General features: G+C 27.9%; 1 protein-coding gene across 1 annotated transcript in view; it reads left to right on the forward strand.

The window, feature by feature from the left end:
• The window catches only part of Mfe2 (peroxisomal multifunctional enzyme type 2), a 65669-nt gene that overhangs the window by 27901 nt on the left and 18783 nt on the right, over positions 1-18985 (forward strand). The window contains exons 12-13 of the mRNA XM_089075726.1: positions 2230-2406; positions 3759-3879. Coding sequence (XP_088931852.1) covers positions 2230-2406; positions 3759-3879 — 298 coding nt within the window. The remainder of the gene's footprint in view (positions 1-2229; positions 2407-3758; positions 3880-18985) is intronic.

Consider the following 18985-nt stretch of genomic DNA (forward strand, 5'->3'; position numbering starts at 1 on the left):
CGGAAACCAAATTGATGATTTGGAATCAGCTTTTTTTCTTCTATAATTGGCATAAACTTTTGGAAAAAGTTTTTAAATAACTTAGATAAGACTGGTAAGAGACTTATGTCTATGTTATGGGTCTGTAGGACATTGGTAGTCTTTGTTAGGTTTATGAATCATAATTATTTGCGCCACCTTGCATTGGGATGGAAAGAATCATAATCGCAAGATTGCATTAAATAAATGAATAAGGAATAAAATAGCTGAATCCGATAGTTCTTTAAAGATACGGCCAATGATTAAGTCATAGCCTGGAGCTCCTTTGGCATTCAAATGTTTAGAGATGACTAGACGGACTTCATTCTTATTGAATGTACCTGAGTAAGCTATTTGTTTCTGGAAAACTTCCAAGTACGTAGAAATGATCTTTTTGAATTTAGGATCCACCTTGTTCGAGTTGGGGGAAAAACTTCCATAAGGTGGGTCACAAAGTTATCAGCTTTCTCCTAATCGGTTCTTGTCCAGTGCCCATTATTTTTGCGAATTGATGGAGAGGTTTGTTGTTGTTCAATTTCCAAGTAGCCTTCCATAATGAATAATCGGAAACTTGAGAAGGGCTTAGGTTTTGCAGGTATATATTTATACTTACATTTTTCTCCTTGTACAGTAACTTTCTCAATTCTTTAAGTATTATTTAATTTTGTTTTTAATTAGGAAGATCTATAGATCTGCCATTGCTTCTTGAGCTTTCTCTTGATCAAGGGTTTGTCTCTAATTGTAGAAGTTATAGGATGTTGGGTCGCTATATTAATGGTGTAGAGTTCCAAGCTGCATATTGGACATGAATATTAAAATGTTTGACTGTCTGTATAATATCAGATTTGCTTTTAAGTGACCTTCGTCGCAAGTGAGAAATTCTAGCTGGTCGCGAAATAGATTCCAATTGATTCTTTTATTACTCAAATAGCAGGGCTGAGAGCCACTTTATTGTTTAGGTAGATTATCAACGGAGAATGATCAGAGGATAGATTTAGGCTTGTAGATATCTGATAATATTTTCTTGAGATCCCTTTGACAATTCCAAAGTCAATAATATCCAGGATTTTTTCTATTTGTCGGCCAGCAGGTAGGCATACTTTGGGATAATATGCCTAGTTTTTTACTGGTGATGACTTTGTATAGTGCACTACCTTTGGTTAAGACTTAGACCCTCAGAATTGATGTTTTGTTAGTCTCCTACTGCCATGAATTAGTTACCCAGAGTTTAAAAAAATTTTTCAAATTGCTCAGTGGAAATTGAAAGTCTAGAGGGGCAGTAGATCGAAGAGATAGTGAGTGTACCAGCCCAATCCTTGACGGTTAAGGAAGTAGCCTGGAGAAAATTCTTTCTGTGATTGTCAATCGGATCACGTCTGATTTTTAATTATAATAGCCATACCGCTGTATTCGCATTTTTCTCGTTATCCTATGATGAGAAAGTGTGCCGCAAAAAACTAAATTTAATTGAGAAGTTGCAGCTTGAAATCTGCTGTGAAGTCATGATCGGATCTGCTGGTACAGTACTGGCATACTACTGGCATTTTGTTATTTGGGATAATAATTCGATATCAAATAATTTTTGCATGCAATATTAGCATTTTTTGCATGCAATATTAGCACATTTTTGATAATAAAAAATATGCTAATCAAATAAACTAATGATATTTTTCGAATGTACATTATTTAAATTTGTATAAAATTCAATATTAAAGACGACATGTCAAAAAAAGTCTTTAAAAGTTTTTGCAAAAGAATTGAGTTTTCTGATCATTATCTTATTTGATTATTGATATATTTATATTTTTTATATTTCAACAAAATAAACTGATATAACAAACATTTGTTAAATTTCATTTATATACTATATTAAAACTTGCAGAATTTCCTATTTTCAACGCAATTTTTGTGTTGTTAATAATTGAACACATTCAAAAAATTAATCAGGGCAACTACTCATAGGATACTTTGTATATAACTTCACAAAATAATTATTAAACACGGTATGATCGAATATGTTTATCTAAAACTTGTTAAAATTCTATTAAAACTTTATCGATTGATAAATATATTTGCAAAAAATTTTATGTATTTATGTATTTGAAAAATTTTATTTTTTTATGCGTTTATAAATATATCAGAAATGTTCAAATATGTTTTAAATGTCTTATTTTATATATGTTAAATTATACACATGACAACTTATTACAGGCTGCTCTATACAGATTAAGCGGAGATCTTAATCCTTTGCACCTTGACCCTAATGTCGCTATGATGGCAGGGTTTGAAAGACCAATATTGCAAGGACTGTGCTCTCTAGGATTTTCCACCCGTCATGTTCTTCAAACTTATGCTGCTGGAGATCCATATTTATTCAAATCTATCAAGGTATGATTAAGAAAAATGATATTTATGAAGTTTCAAGGTGAATCTCCTATTCAAAATATTTTAAGATGCAAATTAACTGATAATGCAAGTGATAAAATAAAAAAGAGATTAAGAGACTAAGAGAGAAAGTCTACATACGAAAACAAGCGAAAACAAACATATTTCATATATTTTATTTATTTTCATTTATTTTTGTATAGAAATTTGTTCAATTTTAAACATAAAATTGCTGTATATTTGCACAGAATTATTTTATACCTTTTTGCAAATTTATTTGAATCAATATTCAACAAATTCAGAGTTAAAGTTTTTAAAAAATTGAAAATTAAATTTTTTTGATTTTTTTTTATAGAATTTTAGAATTAGAAAAAGAAACATTATTCTTTATAATATGTGAAATTGACTTATTTTAGAATTATTACTTGTTACCTCACATAGATGCAATTGCATTATACTTTTTCTTTATAATACAAAAAATTCTTTATGATATGAAAACGACACAGTTTTTCTAAGTAATATTAAAATTAATAATTCGAATTTTTAGAGGTTTGATCTTGTAAAAAAATAAATTCTATCTTAAAAATTCTATCTAAATATTTATATTTTTATGTATGTAAAAGCAAAAATAGTATTAAACAAAGTTTTATTTAAAAAGTCTTGTTGCATTATTCATGAACGTTTGTGATATGCGAGCTGCGCAACAACAATGTAGTGATAAATATAGCAGATAACACGCAAATAATATGTAAAGTGTGATGTGACATTTAGTAGTGAGCGTGCATTAGTAGGGAGATCTTTGTACATATGCCACGTAAATCAACGTTACAATCAAGTTTTTTTCATCATAAAAAATAAATCTGTATATAATACTACAATATAAAGTAGAGTGAACAACGCGAAATAAATCACAGAAATATATAATAACGATATATAAAAAGTAAGATATTTAGGATTTTTTTATTGTGATAAACTTTGAGTACAAAAATATTTGCATTTAAACAATCTGGTAATTTATTTCATTAATGTGACAATAAACACAATGAAATTGTGAAATTTAATTAAAATTCCAGATTTTGTGCACTAATATTTTTTATCTCGACCACAACTGTTTATTTTATATATATTATTTATCTTATACATGTTATCAGTTTTGATTGTATCATATTTTGGTTTGGATTGTATCACATATATTTATTATCTGTTTTTATCATCATATTTTTCATGGTAGAGCATACTTTTATTTAAATACTTTTATCTAAATACTTTTATCTAAATACTAAAGCAACATTTTACGTTTTAATACGATTTAATACATGTCTGTATTTATATAATAATATGTTAAAAAATTCTAGGTGAGATTTGCAAAGCCGGTTCTACCAGGTCAGACTTTGCGTACTGATATGTGGCGCAACAACGCTAACAGAATATATTTCCAAACATCTCTCGTCGAGACTGACGTATCGGTCATTACAGGTCAGTCATTTATAGAATTTATTTGCTTATAAAGAAAAGTAATGATTTGTTTAATTAAGATAATTAACATTCCGTTTAAAACAGTGCAAATTTTAATTAAAAAATTTGATAAATTATAATAAATATTCATATAATTTAAAGTTTTTAAAAATTTCAGAAACTAATGAAAAATTGTAAATAATTTAAATTATTTTATTTCATTTAAATTATCTTCTCAGTTATATATAATTAATTAAGATTATGATATGTTATATTCGTGTACTGTTTCAACATTTATATTCAATTATATCTAATTGATCTTTATACAAAGTTAGTATTGAAAAAGAAAGTTATCTTTAGAATAAAATAATGCGAATTGCCAACATTTGGGAGTATGTACAAATTGATCGTGATTTTCGGATGTATCATAAATAATACTTATAATTTATTTATTAATTCTTGTTTCTTGTTTATGTATTCTGTGTTGTAATAACTTGAAAATTCTCTTGAACTTATTTTCTTCTATTTATATAAATGAAGTATATAAACGGTACTTGGACGTAACATTACATTACAAAATTGAGAAATAATTCGTTATTTATAACGAAACAGTTAAAATTACAGTTAAAATTATTTTTTCAATAACTGTAATTTTTTTCAATAATTTAATTTTGTTCTTTTTTTCTCTTACGAGTTAATAAAAGAAATAGCACTATGCCATAGACTTAATAGTTATCTTTATAATTTCTTTCATTATAATTTCTTTCAGTTTATTACTTTATTTTTTAAATTTATTTGTTAGCATTTGGACTGCGTTAAGCAAAATGAAGGATTCAATGAATGATTAATGATTATTTCTTATGATTGGAAAATATATATACTTATTCTTCTAATATTTTCATTCTTATATATTCGAATATTATTATGATTATTTATTATGTTATGATAAAAATGATTTTATACAATAGATAGATAAAATTTTATAAATTTGTCATAATATGTTAGAAAATACTTATAGCATATTTATGGAGTATATAATTTAATTTTTTATCCTCACAGATTATTATTTCATTAAATTTTTATTATTACAAATATTGAGTAAAGATTTGATAATTATTAAATGGATAAATGCATTGACGAATGTTACTAATTATAAAATTTAATAAAACAAATGCTTATTTAAAGGACTGTCTTCATAAATTATCTTTAAGAATTGTTATCATATAAACATTAAAATTGAGACTTTACTCTAATTGACCCAATTTTTCAGTTTTTAGTTAATTTATGGTTTAGGCTTAATCTGATGATAAAATAAAAATTGCTTTTTGTTCTATGGTCAAAATTGAAATGATTTTTTTAGTGGCAATTTAAAAAATTTTTAGATACTAAATATAACTCTAAAAGTTACTAATTATTAAAACTAATTATTAAAACAATGCTCATTTATCATGATTATAATCATAGATAAAAAAAACGCAATTTTTGTATTATTAGATTAAACCTATACTACAAACTAACAAAGAAATAAAAAGCCGAACTTAAAACATATTGTATCATTGGTTCATGATGATTTTTCGTAATTATTTGAATTTAGAGAATTTCTTAGAAAATATTAATCCTATAATGTTGCTTCAAGTATATACATTAATGTATTATACATTAATATATAAATTGTATTATACAGAGTGATTCATTTTAATCTACCTAGTCTAATATTTTGAAAACAGATCGGCAAACAAAAATATTTCAGACAAAAGTTGTATTAGAAGGAAGATATAAGATGATGTCATTGATTTGACTTTGGATAGGCGTTTGAAGGTCATGTGAAGATCACCTTCAATATATGAAAACTCCCATTATTTATTATTCTTGTAACTTACTTCGAAAGCTTTTTAAAACACTATAATGAAATTGTTTTTCATTAAGTGCTTTCTGAGTTATGTGGCTTGAATTTGATATGCAATTTGACATAAAGAATAAATAATAAAGTATCTTATAAATTATTCATTTTTTGACAGAAAAAGAAAATACATAGTTATTTTTTAAAAAAAGGTATGTTGTTGCATATTGCAAATCTTTATTGTTTACACAGCAACTATATATTTCCTTTACATCAATTAATTAATCTCATTATTCTGTGTATAAAAGTATTAAAATATAATTGTCAAACAATAAATAGTTTACGAGATATTCATACATTATATCAAATTGCATATCAAATTCAAGCCTTGGATAAAACTTGGAAAATACTTAATGAAAAATAACTTTATTAGAATATTTTGAAAAACTCTCAAAATAAGTTACAAAAATATGCAATGAACAATGGGGGTTTCCATATATTGAAGGTGATCTTCATGTAATATTTAAACGACTATCCAAAATCAAACTAACAACACCATCTTATGTCTCCCTTTAAATCATACAACTTTTGTCTGAAACATTTTTCTCTGCTAATCTCAGTTTTCAAGATATTAGGCTGGATGGATTAAAATAAATTATCTTGTATACATACATACATACTGTATACTATAAATACGTATACATATACATATACAAATAAATATACATATATATACAGGATGATTCAGAATAATCGTTTGTCCTTAAAATGTCCTCATATTCCTGAATCGATTCTAAGATGATTTTTCCTCTACCAAATTTTTATCAAAAGCTTAGTTTTTGAATTATAAGAGAAAACAGTTCGCGAATTACGGACCGCATACAGAAGATAGGCAGGAGCGGTGCAACTCACTATCCAAGGCGTTTATGTGAGGCACTCGATGTAATCAGCTGATAGCTATACGTGAGTATTGATATATGCAATACATGCAACACATGCATGCTTGCATCTTATCACACACACACACACACACACACACACGCGCGCGCGCGCGCGCGCGCGCGCGCACACGTACAACCCGAATAGCAATCACCCGAATCGGACGTCCGCTGAGTTGTACCGTCCCTGTCTATCTTCTGTACGCGGCCCATAATTCGCGAACTGTTTTCCCTTATAATTCAAAAATTAAGTTTCTGATAAAAATTTGATAGAGGAAAAATCGTCTTAGAATCGTCTCAGGAATATGACATTTTAAAGACAAACGGTTGTTTTGAATCACCCTTATATATACGTATATGTACATACATATATATATATATATATATATATATATATATATACATACATACACACATACAAATACATATATACATATGCATGCGTGCATACATATGTGCGTGCGTGCGTACATTGTTTGAATAATTATTTATACAAATTGAAAAGAATAAAAAATTATGTAGTTAAAAAAACAGAATAAAGTTGGCATATATTTTATAAAAATTTAATATTTTTTATTTACTAAAAAATATAAAAATATAAAAATAAAATAATAAAAAAAAATTTACTATTTAACTTTAAAAATAAAATGAAGTATGAATAAATAGCAATAAAAATCAAAAAATACTGCTAAGTACCACATATGTGTAAATATATTATTATCGGTGAAGATAATAATAATAACTATTGTGAACTATTGTGTCTAAATGTATTTAAATATGATTTAGCTATAAAATCGCATGGATAATATATTATGCATTATATAATAAGATCATATAAATTAGTAGATATGAAGTCATTTAATATTGATAAAAAATCTAAACGTCACATTCTTATGCAATCCCAAGAATTTTCAGCAAATACAATATGAAAAAGTCGAAAGCTAAGGAAGTTGAAGCCCTTGATGGAAATTCTATATATTTATTTTATCTATCTATAATAGATGATCATTATTCACATCGGAAGAATAGACCGGAAGAATTAGAATCGATGTCTTTACAGGAATTTGCACAGTGATATAATGTTACAAAGAACAAACCAAGAGGTAAAAATATTGAATACTTTCAGATGGATAATGGTTATTATCTTAAACAGCTATCTTATTGATCATTATAGATATGATATTAATACATGGCTAGATAAATATTTCTTTTCATTGCTTCTTATGTTTCAACCATGGCAGAAAATAAAAGAACTTAAAAATAAATGTGGTAATTATAGCATCATTTTATGAAGTAAAATTACATCTTGTAGAAGCATTACAGTATCAGGAAAAATTAGAGGAATTACAAAAAGCATTTGAAAATGCGAAGCAAATATTTCAAGATCTTGATAATTTGGAAAAACAGCAGTCTCAAGATGATCCTAATAATCCAATAGATGTTCAAAATGTTGAAGCTGGTGAAGCGATGCAAGATTTTAAAAATCTTGGTAACAAATACGAGGAAATCGATATATCTGAAATGATTTTAAAACTGAATGCAGAAAAGAGTGTTTGATAAAGTTACCGTAATATAAATCAGATAAATCAATACTATGATTATACGTTAGCGGAGAAGGAGGTACTAGTAAAAGTATCTTGATTAAAACAATTAAATGCTAGATAAAATAAAATTTCAACAAAGATACTGCTATAGCAGTATCTACTAGTATGGCAACATTTAATATAGATGGTTTAACAGTTCATAGATTGCTATAATTATCTGTCGAACATGGTCATACTCCTAAGTGTAAACAATTATCTGATCATTTTATTTGATCATCGTTTTACAAATTTTACGATCAGATCTGATTACTCAGCTAAAAACTCCGCGTTGACAATAGCAACGTACCGCGGTGAAAAATAGAAGCTCATTCATCCTTGTTCATCTCATCCTTGTCCATCTTTATATAAGTGACGTGCGGGCAACGAAATTTTACGCTACGCTTTATTACATTATTTTGTGTTTAATTCATGAAAACGTGAGTTGTTTCGTATTTATCAAAGTCGTTCCGTAAAAACGGAACCGAATTGAACACTACAAAAGTTATCTTTCGATTTTATATGTGAAAGCATATTTTTCACCTCTTTCAACAGCTGTCAAATCGTGCGTTTTCTGCCGGAATAGGCTTCATTTCACATGCCTTTTACTATTTATTAACTGTCAGGAGGGAAAAAGATTGTAGTGTTTTTACAAGTGTCTTAAAGCTATCTCAAGTGTTATTTTACTGCAACGTCTCTTTATTTGCAGGAAAAATATAGCAAACTTTTATGTGTCGTTTCTCGCTTATGATATCATGATTTCAATATGGCCGCTAATCAGAAGCCTTAAAGATGTTATTTTTATTATAATTGATGAAGTGTCAATGATATCTAATTTGATTTTAATGTATATACACTCACGACTGTCTTAAATATTCGATATTATTGATTGTGATGATGGTTAATTTGTCAAAAGCATATTATTTTATTTAGAGATCTACTCCAGTTACCTCCCGTATATGAAGATCCTGCTTTGTATGTTTGTCAGATGAAAAAATTCATAAATATCTTGATTTTTTAAGTGCTTTTAATTTATAGACTACTTTATTCGATTATGATGAATTGACAATCAATATGCATCAACAAGAAGACAGCACTTATCGTGAATTATTATCGAGATCGTATTGGTTTAGTAACAAAATCTGATTGTGACATTCTTCTCAAAGAAGAAAAATATCTTTTAAAGAGGAATCTTTCGAAACAAGATTAAATGAATTATGTAATTTTATTAATAATTTGCCATCTGACACCATGTGTTTATTGCTTACTTGTCATATGTGTGACGTTCTTAACACTGCAAAATTAAATCGTATTGCTTCAAAAGAAATATTATTAATTGCAGAAGATACAAATGATTGTGCTCCATATATCAAAAAAAAAAAGGTAACAAAGATTGTAACGAAGCGTTTTGACGCACCATTATTAAGCGCGCTATGCGGCCCATACCGTCCAGAGCTGCCCGAACTCGACCGAACGTCGCGGGTGCACTGTCACGCTTCGACGGTGTGATCAGCTGTTTTACAGCGAAAAGGTTTATGTTGCATTATCTCGAATAATGTCTTTGGATGGATTATATTTAATTAATTATGATCCTTCATCTGTAATAGCCAATGAAGAAGCTATTATAGAATATAATCGGCTAAACAAATACATAAATCAGAATAAAAATGATTGTTTTAAAAAAGCGTTATTGTAAAATCAAAGATGTTCCATGAATATTGTCAAAAATGATTAATTTTGTTGAAGAGTCAGATGAAAAGTACCACAAAGTACTGGTTGGATTTTGCGTTTTTCAAAATATAAATACAAAGTTTCATGCTATGCAAATGCATGAGTATTACAATGTTTATTACATATAAATTATCAGAAAGCATTTATTTAATTATGATAAATTGGATGTTTTATTTACATTGATATGAACATGGAATGAATAACCTGAATACCTATGACATTCGACAATTTTTAGGAGAATATTTTTCAATTCCTATTAAACGAGATGCATTCGAATTTCTTACTGCTCTTTATACAAAATATGATTATATAAAATTGATGATTATATAAAAAATCTGATACAATGTCAACTTATTCAACAATGTCAACTTACTAGTCGATGCAAATCATGTGATAATACAAAAGTTACTACTAATAATAATAATGTCCTTCTCAATTTCTATTAACAATTTGAATAAAAAAAGCTACAGTATAAATGATTTATTAAATATATTTTCACATTGGTGTTATATTGACAAATCATATGAACGTTGTAGAAAAAAATGATATATTATTTAAAAATGAATTAACATTGACAGGAGAAATACTTATTATTCGTTTAACTATATTTTTAGAGGATAATAAATTAATAAGATACCACAGAAATTTAATTTATCTGTTATACCAATAACTAAAATATTAATAGCTAAATGGCAATATAATATAATAAATGCTATATTTCATCATGTACAGATATTGAGAAAAGCCATTACACAGGTATGTATAAAGAAGAAAAATCTTGGATTGAAATTAATGATGTACAAGAAATTAATGATGTGTTAAGAAAAAGTAATGGCTCAAAGGTGCAAAAGATATTTATATATTATTTTTAAAAAAGTTTTAATAAAAATGTATAATAAGCAACATAATATGAAAATATAGATGCAGATTTTACATAATGTATTTTCAAATTTTTATTTATACTTAATTTTTATTTGCAGAAGCTCCTATTGTTTTTTTACTTTTCAATTTCTTTTTATGTAAAACCGACATTTGTATAAAATTTATCATATTATGATATAATCATGTAACAAAAAAGAAAAAAATATATATATTGTTTATAAAATGATTAACACAACAGAATGATATACATATGATAACAAACTTCCCTAATAACATAAAGACGTTTTATTAGATGAGCCGGATATCCTGAGAACTACCTATTATGATCCCGAAACGTAAATAGGACGTCCTGTGGACTAGCAAATGAGCGCCTCATTACGTCCTCGAGACGTCCTCAGGGCGTTCTCCACTCAACCTCAGGCTCCTAAGGACTTTCTTAAGACGACTTCAGGATGACTTTAGGGATCCTGAAAACGATCGCGTTCCGGTATTGAATGCTAGTACTGAAAATCTATAATATACGTGACCCTTACGGAAAATAAGTGGAAAAAATAAAAAAAATGAGAGAAATTGATGAAACATCTTTTATCTCCTATCATCGCATGTTTCTAAAACCGGTCACCCATCCACTTGGAGATGTCCTGCTCAATGTCGCTTAACTTCTGCATTGGGATGAAACTTGCTACTGAAATGAAGAAATAAGTGATTACATAATTTCTTAAAAAGCTTAAAATATGATAAATCTGATTATTGAATGTTACTATATTGTATAAATAGTCTCAATTTTACAATCTCGATTGCACATGTAATTCTTGTAGATAATTTAATTACATATATAGAGTCGCGAACCTATATTATGTTTAATGAGAATCATTTTCCTTTGTTGTATATATTTTGCTTACTTGTTTATGAATGTGTTAATAATTGTATTAAATATGGGAAATATTTTTCTTATTTATATATTAATATATTAGTTAATTAAGAAAGATAGTAATTAATAATGTTTCATTATTTATTCATTAAAAATGTCTTAAAAATGACGTTTAAATGACGATATATTTATGACGATAATATTTCGTGATAAATGTTACGTTCATTTTACGTCATTATTTAGTATACTGATGACAAATGACGAAAAATGATCTTAAATCATCGTCATAATGATGTCATATTGCTACTTGGGCCAGAATATGTTATTATGATATTTTCAGAATATGTTTCAGGATTGTGTCAAGACAATTTCAGAATTATCAACAATTATTTATTAAAAATGCGTTATATGTAAATGCGCACATAAATGAATCAAGCTTTATTAATTATAACTTGTTAGCTATACAAAACATAAAAATTCTCAGTTTGAACATATGAAATAAAATATACGTATATATAACACACACACACACACACACACACACACACACACACACACACACACAATTTATATATATATATTATATATATATATATATATATATATTATAAACTACATATATATAATATTATAAACTGTTTAACGTAAATAACATTTTTTTAAGATAATTAATTTTTAAAGGAACTTTATATTTTTACACACACGCACACGCACACGCGCACGCACGCACACGCACACGCACACGCATACGCGCGCGCACACACACACACACACACACACACACACACACACACACACACACACACACACACACACACACACACACACACACACACACACACATACACACACACGCACGCATATGCACACACAGGATGTCCCATAATTCTTAATTAATATTTCAAGCAGTGAAAGAGGATGGAATTTTGAATTAAAAATTCCTTTTCCAATTTTGGCTCAGACCATCATTTACCGAATTATTAATGATTAAAGTTGATCAATCAGATTGCGCCCAGCCGGAGCAGAAGCGTAGCGTGCTTTGAGACTCTCGCGCTTTCTGTACATTCTTTTGATTAAAATTTTATTCTAATTTGTTATGGGTACAAAAAAAGACTACTGGCGAATAATTATCAAAATAAATTGTTTGTAAATAAATTATTTAAACGATTTCTTCAAAAATTATTTTGACATGTATCATGTATGTGTTATGGTTCTTACGTATAAATATTATAAATAAATTAATATTGTAATAAATAAATTAATTACGTAGATTAAATTATTTACGTAAATAATAATCGTTAATTTCGGATTTTAAAACGATAATGCCTCGAATCGAATTGTAAGAAAAAATACGTAAGAATGCCAACGTTATGAAATAATCAAAATAAATTTTTCACAAGCAATTTGTTTAAACAATTTCTTAAAAAAACTAATTTTAATTGGAAACTGATAGCTCCATCGATTTCTACAAAAAAAAAAATACGTAAGAACCATACATGATACATATCAAAATAATTTTTGAAGAAATCGTTTAAATAATTTAATTTATTTAGAAACAATTTATTTTGATAATGTTTTTTGCCAATAGTCTTTTTTTGCACCCATAACAAATATTCCATAACATAATTATTTTTTCCCCATCGCTGCCAGGTTAGCTATGAAAATTAAATAACTAAATTGAACAAATGGATTAAATTAAATTAAATAATTAAATTAAATAAACAAATAAACAATAATGTAAGAATTAGACGACCGTAAGCGGTCATGAAAGAGATTCGGAATATAAACAGCTAACAGAGAGGAGCCGTCGTGGTCGTGCAGACTAAGTGTCAGATTGGTAAACGAGGGATCCCGAGTTCAAATCCAGTCAGTTTCCGTTTATTTTTCCGAATCTAATAAATATCTTTTAATAAATAAAAAATTTTAATAATTAAAAAAACAATCAGAAATTGGATAAATTTCTAACTGTAACTTTTCTCACTTATTTATTTATTTATCTACTTATTTATTTATTTATTTATTTATTTACTCATTTATTAATTAATTAATTTCATTTTATTTATTTATTAATTAATAAAAAATTAATTAAATTAAAAATTAGAAAAAAAATTTTAATCGGGAGAATGTATAAAAAGCATGAAGAGGGGCCTCACAGCATGCTACGCTTCTACGTACTCTGGCTGGGCGCAATTTGATTGATCAACTTTAATCGTTAATAACTCGGTAAATAATGGTCTGAATCAAAATTGGGAAAGAATCTTTTAGTTCAAAATTCCATTCTCTTTCACCTCTTAAAACATTAATTAAGAGTTATGGGACACCCTGTATATACATATAACGCATTTTTAATAAATAATTGTTAATAATCTTGACATTGTCCTGAAACATTCTGAAAATACCATAATAATATATTCTGGATCAATATTGGTTACATTATGGACATCCACAGGATTATGGACGGATGTTTAAGACTTTTTTAGGATGTCCCTAAGAATGCTTGTGAAATATTCTGAAGTTATTCTGAAGTCATCCTAAAGTTGTCCTAAGAAAGTCCTTAGGATAGCCTGAAGTTGAGTGGAAAATGTTCCGAGGATGTCTCGAGGTCATAATGAGGCGCTTATTTGCTAGTCCACAGGACATTCAGAAATTTTTGTCTAAGTGTAATGTCCTAAACATATCCTACATATGTCCCGGGATATTCAGGATTTATGCAGGATCATCCTGAGGATGTGCTATTAGGGTTTACTTTTTATAAAAAAATAAAAAAAGTCGTCAAGTGTACGCGCAGTGTGTAAAATGCGAAAAATTATTGAAAGTGTTATTTTTTAATGGAAAAAAAATTTTGCAAAATTTTTTTATAAAAAATGGAATATAAATAATATATATTTGTATCTATTAAAAGTTCTTTCTTTCAACCCAAGTGATAAGTTATTTTATTTAATTCTCTTTTAAAATTTTATTATCAATTATTGGCGCCAATTATATCGTCTTAAAAAGTAAAAATAAAATTGAAGATGCATATCTCTCCACTCAAGAATTTTTCTATTTCAATTCATATTATATTACAAAATTATGCAATCTTATGTCTAATGTTCAAATAATATACACACATCAAAAAAAGTGTTGCATCACTCCCGACTCTAAAGGACTGTGTTATTGATGCAATATACACATTCAACGTCAGTGTTCAGGAGAGCTTGGAACCGAGGTGATGCAACACTTTTTTTGATGTGTGTATATTTTTATATATATATATATATATATATTATTTATTATTATTATATATTTTATTATATATATATATATATATATATATATATATATACTCAACTTTAATAATATCCGTTATTTATATAAAAGATTTGATATTAAAAAAAGGATGCCAAGTTAAAGTTATATTATCTCGAAAGTTTAATATATAATTACTTTTAAAAAATAAAATCCAAGTAATAAATGTCTATTAAAAACTTTTCCTCTCAATCCAAGTAAATAAAATAGCTATTTTATTTAATTATCTCTTAAAATTTTATTATCAATTATTGGCGTCAGTTATATCTATAAAAAATTAAAATAAAATTCAAGTACATATCTTTGTATCAAAGATCCAAATATTATATTATAAAATTACGTTATTTTATTGATGTTTAAATAATATCTAATACTTACCACTAATAATATGTATTATTTGTATAAAAGATTTGATATCAAAAAAGTGGCGTCAAATTGTAGTTATGTTATCTCGAAAGTTCAATATATTATACAATTGCTTTTAAAAAATAAAACTCATGTAATACGTATCTTTATATTTCCATTAAAGCCTTATTGTAAAACTCAAATGACAATAACTTTAATTCTTTTTCAAATATAATGATATTATGAATTTGCATTACCTAATTTAATTCAAATAATATGTATCCAATCTAACAAGGGAAGTATCGGAAGTGTCTCCCCCTCGATTTTAATGAGCTTCGAGTATATTAAAATATGGACAAAAATAAGAGATATACTTTTTTTATCTGCATTCTCGAACGTTAAAGGGGTGAAACCAACCCTTGAAAAAAATCGGTTTTTTTTCCTGAGTAAATATCGTCCAAACCGTTAAAATTATCAAAAAAAGTTTTGAAGAAAAGTTTTACGGCTGCAAGTGCACTTTACAACGACATATTCGAATTTTTCAAAAATGTAATATTTTCGAGTCTCCCTACCCCCTCTCTCTAATTTTCAAAAATTTTTAAATTTTTATAAGGACATGAATTCAAGAGCATTTTATGCTAAATACAACGGTATAATATAACGGTATAATAAAGTTATTTTCCGAAATCGCATTTTTGGGAAATGAGCGAAAAATACCTCTATACTACTGTGATCAAATATAAACGAGATTTTTGTTATAGAGTGAAAAATCTTTATTTATTCTTCAAAATCAAATTCGTCGCCTTTAAAATAATCCCCTCCCGATGCAATACACTTATGCCAACGCTTTTTCCAATCCTCGAAACACTCTGAAAACTCTTCTTTCGGAATGACCTTCAATACCTTCTTCGTTTTGATTTGTATCTCCTCAATCGATTCAAAACGTCCCCGGAGCGGTCTTTTGAGTTTACTGAATAGCCAGAAGTCACACGGTGCTAAATCAGGCGAATACGGTGGTTGTGGAACGATATGGATCGAGTTTTTGGCGAAATGGTCATGAAGAACCAGTGCAGTGTGAGATGGCGCATTATCGTGGTGCAAAAACCATGAGTTGTCTGCTCATAAATCTGGCCTCTTGAGACGAATAGCTTCACGCAAACGACGCATAACACTCAAATAATATTCCTTGTTGACAGTTTGGCCCGGCGGAAGGAATTCATAATGCACCACACCACGATAATCGAAGAAAACTGTTAAAAAAACCTTGATTTTTGAGCGATTTTGGCGCGATCTTTTTGGTCTTGTCTCACCTTTTGCACGATATTCGCTCGATTGGTCGGTTGTTTCCGGATCATACGCATAGATCCAAGTCTCATCTCCAGTTATCATGCGTTTCATCTTGTCCTGGTAGTCAGAAATCATTGTTTCACACACTTCAACGCGACGCGTTGAGTTTTTCCAAAAAATTGAGTTTTCGGAACCAAACGAGATTTGACTCTTCTCAAGCACAAATGGTCTTTCAAAATGGTCTGGACTGATCCAAATGAAATGTTTATAATATCGGCAAGTTCTCTAATTGTCAATCGACAATTTTGGAGCACCAAATCCTTGATTTGCTTCACGTGTTGTTCATTAGTTGATGTTTTTGGTCGTCTTTGATGTGGTTCGTTTTCTACGCTTTCTCGACCATCTTTCAACATTTTCTACCATCTTTTTATACCAGTCAAATACTCTTGGTCTTGATAGAGCCTGGTCACCAAAACCTTCTGCAACATTCTGAACGTTTCAGTAACAGAAATTTCATTCCACAAACAAAATAAAATACAATTTCTTTGCCCAATAGAATCATACATCGTAAAAATCGAAAAAAATACTTTTGGATATTCACAAAAAAGAGCGTTCACTATTAAACAAATGAAGAGAATGACATGAAATTTCACACAGATGTCAAAGACAGTACTACCAACTTAATCAAAAAAATATTTGTCAGAATCGATGAACCCGCGCAGTTTAAATTTAAAAATCTTGTTTATATTTGATCACAGTTGTATACACGCTCCATACATATTCGTCTCATAGCGTTGGCTGCGCGAAACAACATTAAAGATGAATATGACGCAGTTTGTCAATACAGTATCAGTGCAACAATAATTATTGAAATAAGAGCTTTTAGTACTTTTTTAATACTTGTTTTATACTTTTCAAATACTTTTTGTTATAATAATAATCATCAGAGTAAAATTGTATCAGCTTGTATAAATTAACAAAAAGAAAGAGAGGCCAGTGAACAAGTGAAAACGAAGTGATGTGACAAAAACAAATTCGAATAAACAATATTTATTGCAAAAACAATAATTAGCAATGTCACCTTCAATATAAATTTGATATTGTACGTTTCGGCTTCACGGGGCCTTCTTCAGCAATTTTTCTTAACAAAAACGATAAAAAACAAAGGGGAATTTTAAATGCATAAAAACTTATGCGTCTGACTGTTAATTTTTAATTTCACGCTTATAATTATTATATTATTTACATTTTTATAATCTTTTATCTATTTGCGCTTGAATCTAAATGTGCATTCTATAATTTCACCGAACCAGTTTTTATGCATTTACAATTCTCTTTCGTTTAATATTCGTAATAATTATAAGCATAATCAGAATTTTAATAATAATAATGGATTTGTTAAACAATGTTCAAATATTTTTGATGATACATCAAAGAATGTATGCAATACCATGGACAATTAAAAACAAGTTACAAATAAAGAAATGATTATTTTTATAAAATATCGTGTATTTAATTTTGGTCGTACGCAGCTATTGCAGTGCTTACGATAGCTATTGCAATATTATGAATATATTTTATTGACCAACATTTATATTTCATAATATCTTATTATCACTCTATGTAAGATTTGTGAAGATAGTTTTATTTGGAATAGTTTTATTTGCATACATTGTTTACATAAACATCGAGTGAAATTTTGATAAAAATTTCGAAATGTTTGTTTCACTCCTTCAATTCTTCTTAAATTTGTCTTACTACTTCTTTAAAATTCAACTGCTTTTCTTTATATATTCTGCCAAGATATTATCGATGTTACGATGTATCGATGTTACTGCTATCATTTTACTATTATTATTACTATTCTCATTATTATTATTATTATAAAAAAGCTTATTTCAATAATTATTGTTGCACTGATACAATACTGACGAACTGCATCATATTCACCTTTAATGTTCTCCTGTGCAGCCAACGTGGTATGAGATGAATACATATAGAGCGCGTATATAGAGGTATTTCTCGTCCATTTCCCCCCAAAAAAATGCGATTTCGGAAAATAACTTTATTATATCGTTATATTATATTATACCGTTGTATTTAGCATTAAATGCTCTTGAATTTATGTCCTTATAAAAATTTAAAAATTTTTGAAAATTAGGGAAAGGGGGTAGGGGGACTCGAAAATATCACATTTTTGAAAAATTCGAATACGTCGTTGTAAAGTGCAGCCGTAAAATTTTTCTTTAAAACTTTTTTATCTTTAACGGTTTGGACGATATTTACTCTGGAAAAAAAAAATCGATTTTTTTCAAGGGGTGATTTTATCTCCTTAACGTTCGAGAACGCAGATAAAAAAAATGTG

The sequence above is a fragment of the Pogonomyrmex barbatus genome, unplaced genomic scaffold (assembly GCF_055798465.1).
Source record: "Pogonomyrmex barbatus isolate J1 unplaced genomic scaffold, ASM5579846v1 scaffold19, whole genome shotgun sequence".
In the NCBI taxonomy this organism is placed as follows: domain Eukaryota; kingdom Metazoa; phylum Arthropoda; class Insecta; order Hymenoptera; family Formicidae; genus Pogonomyrmex; species Pogonomyrmex barbatus.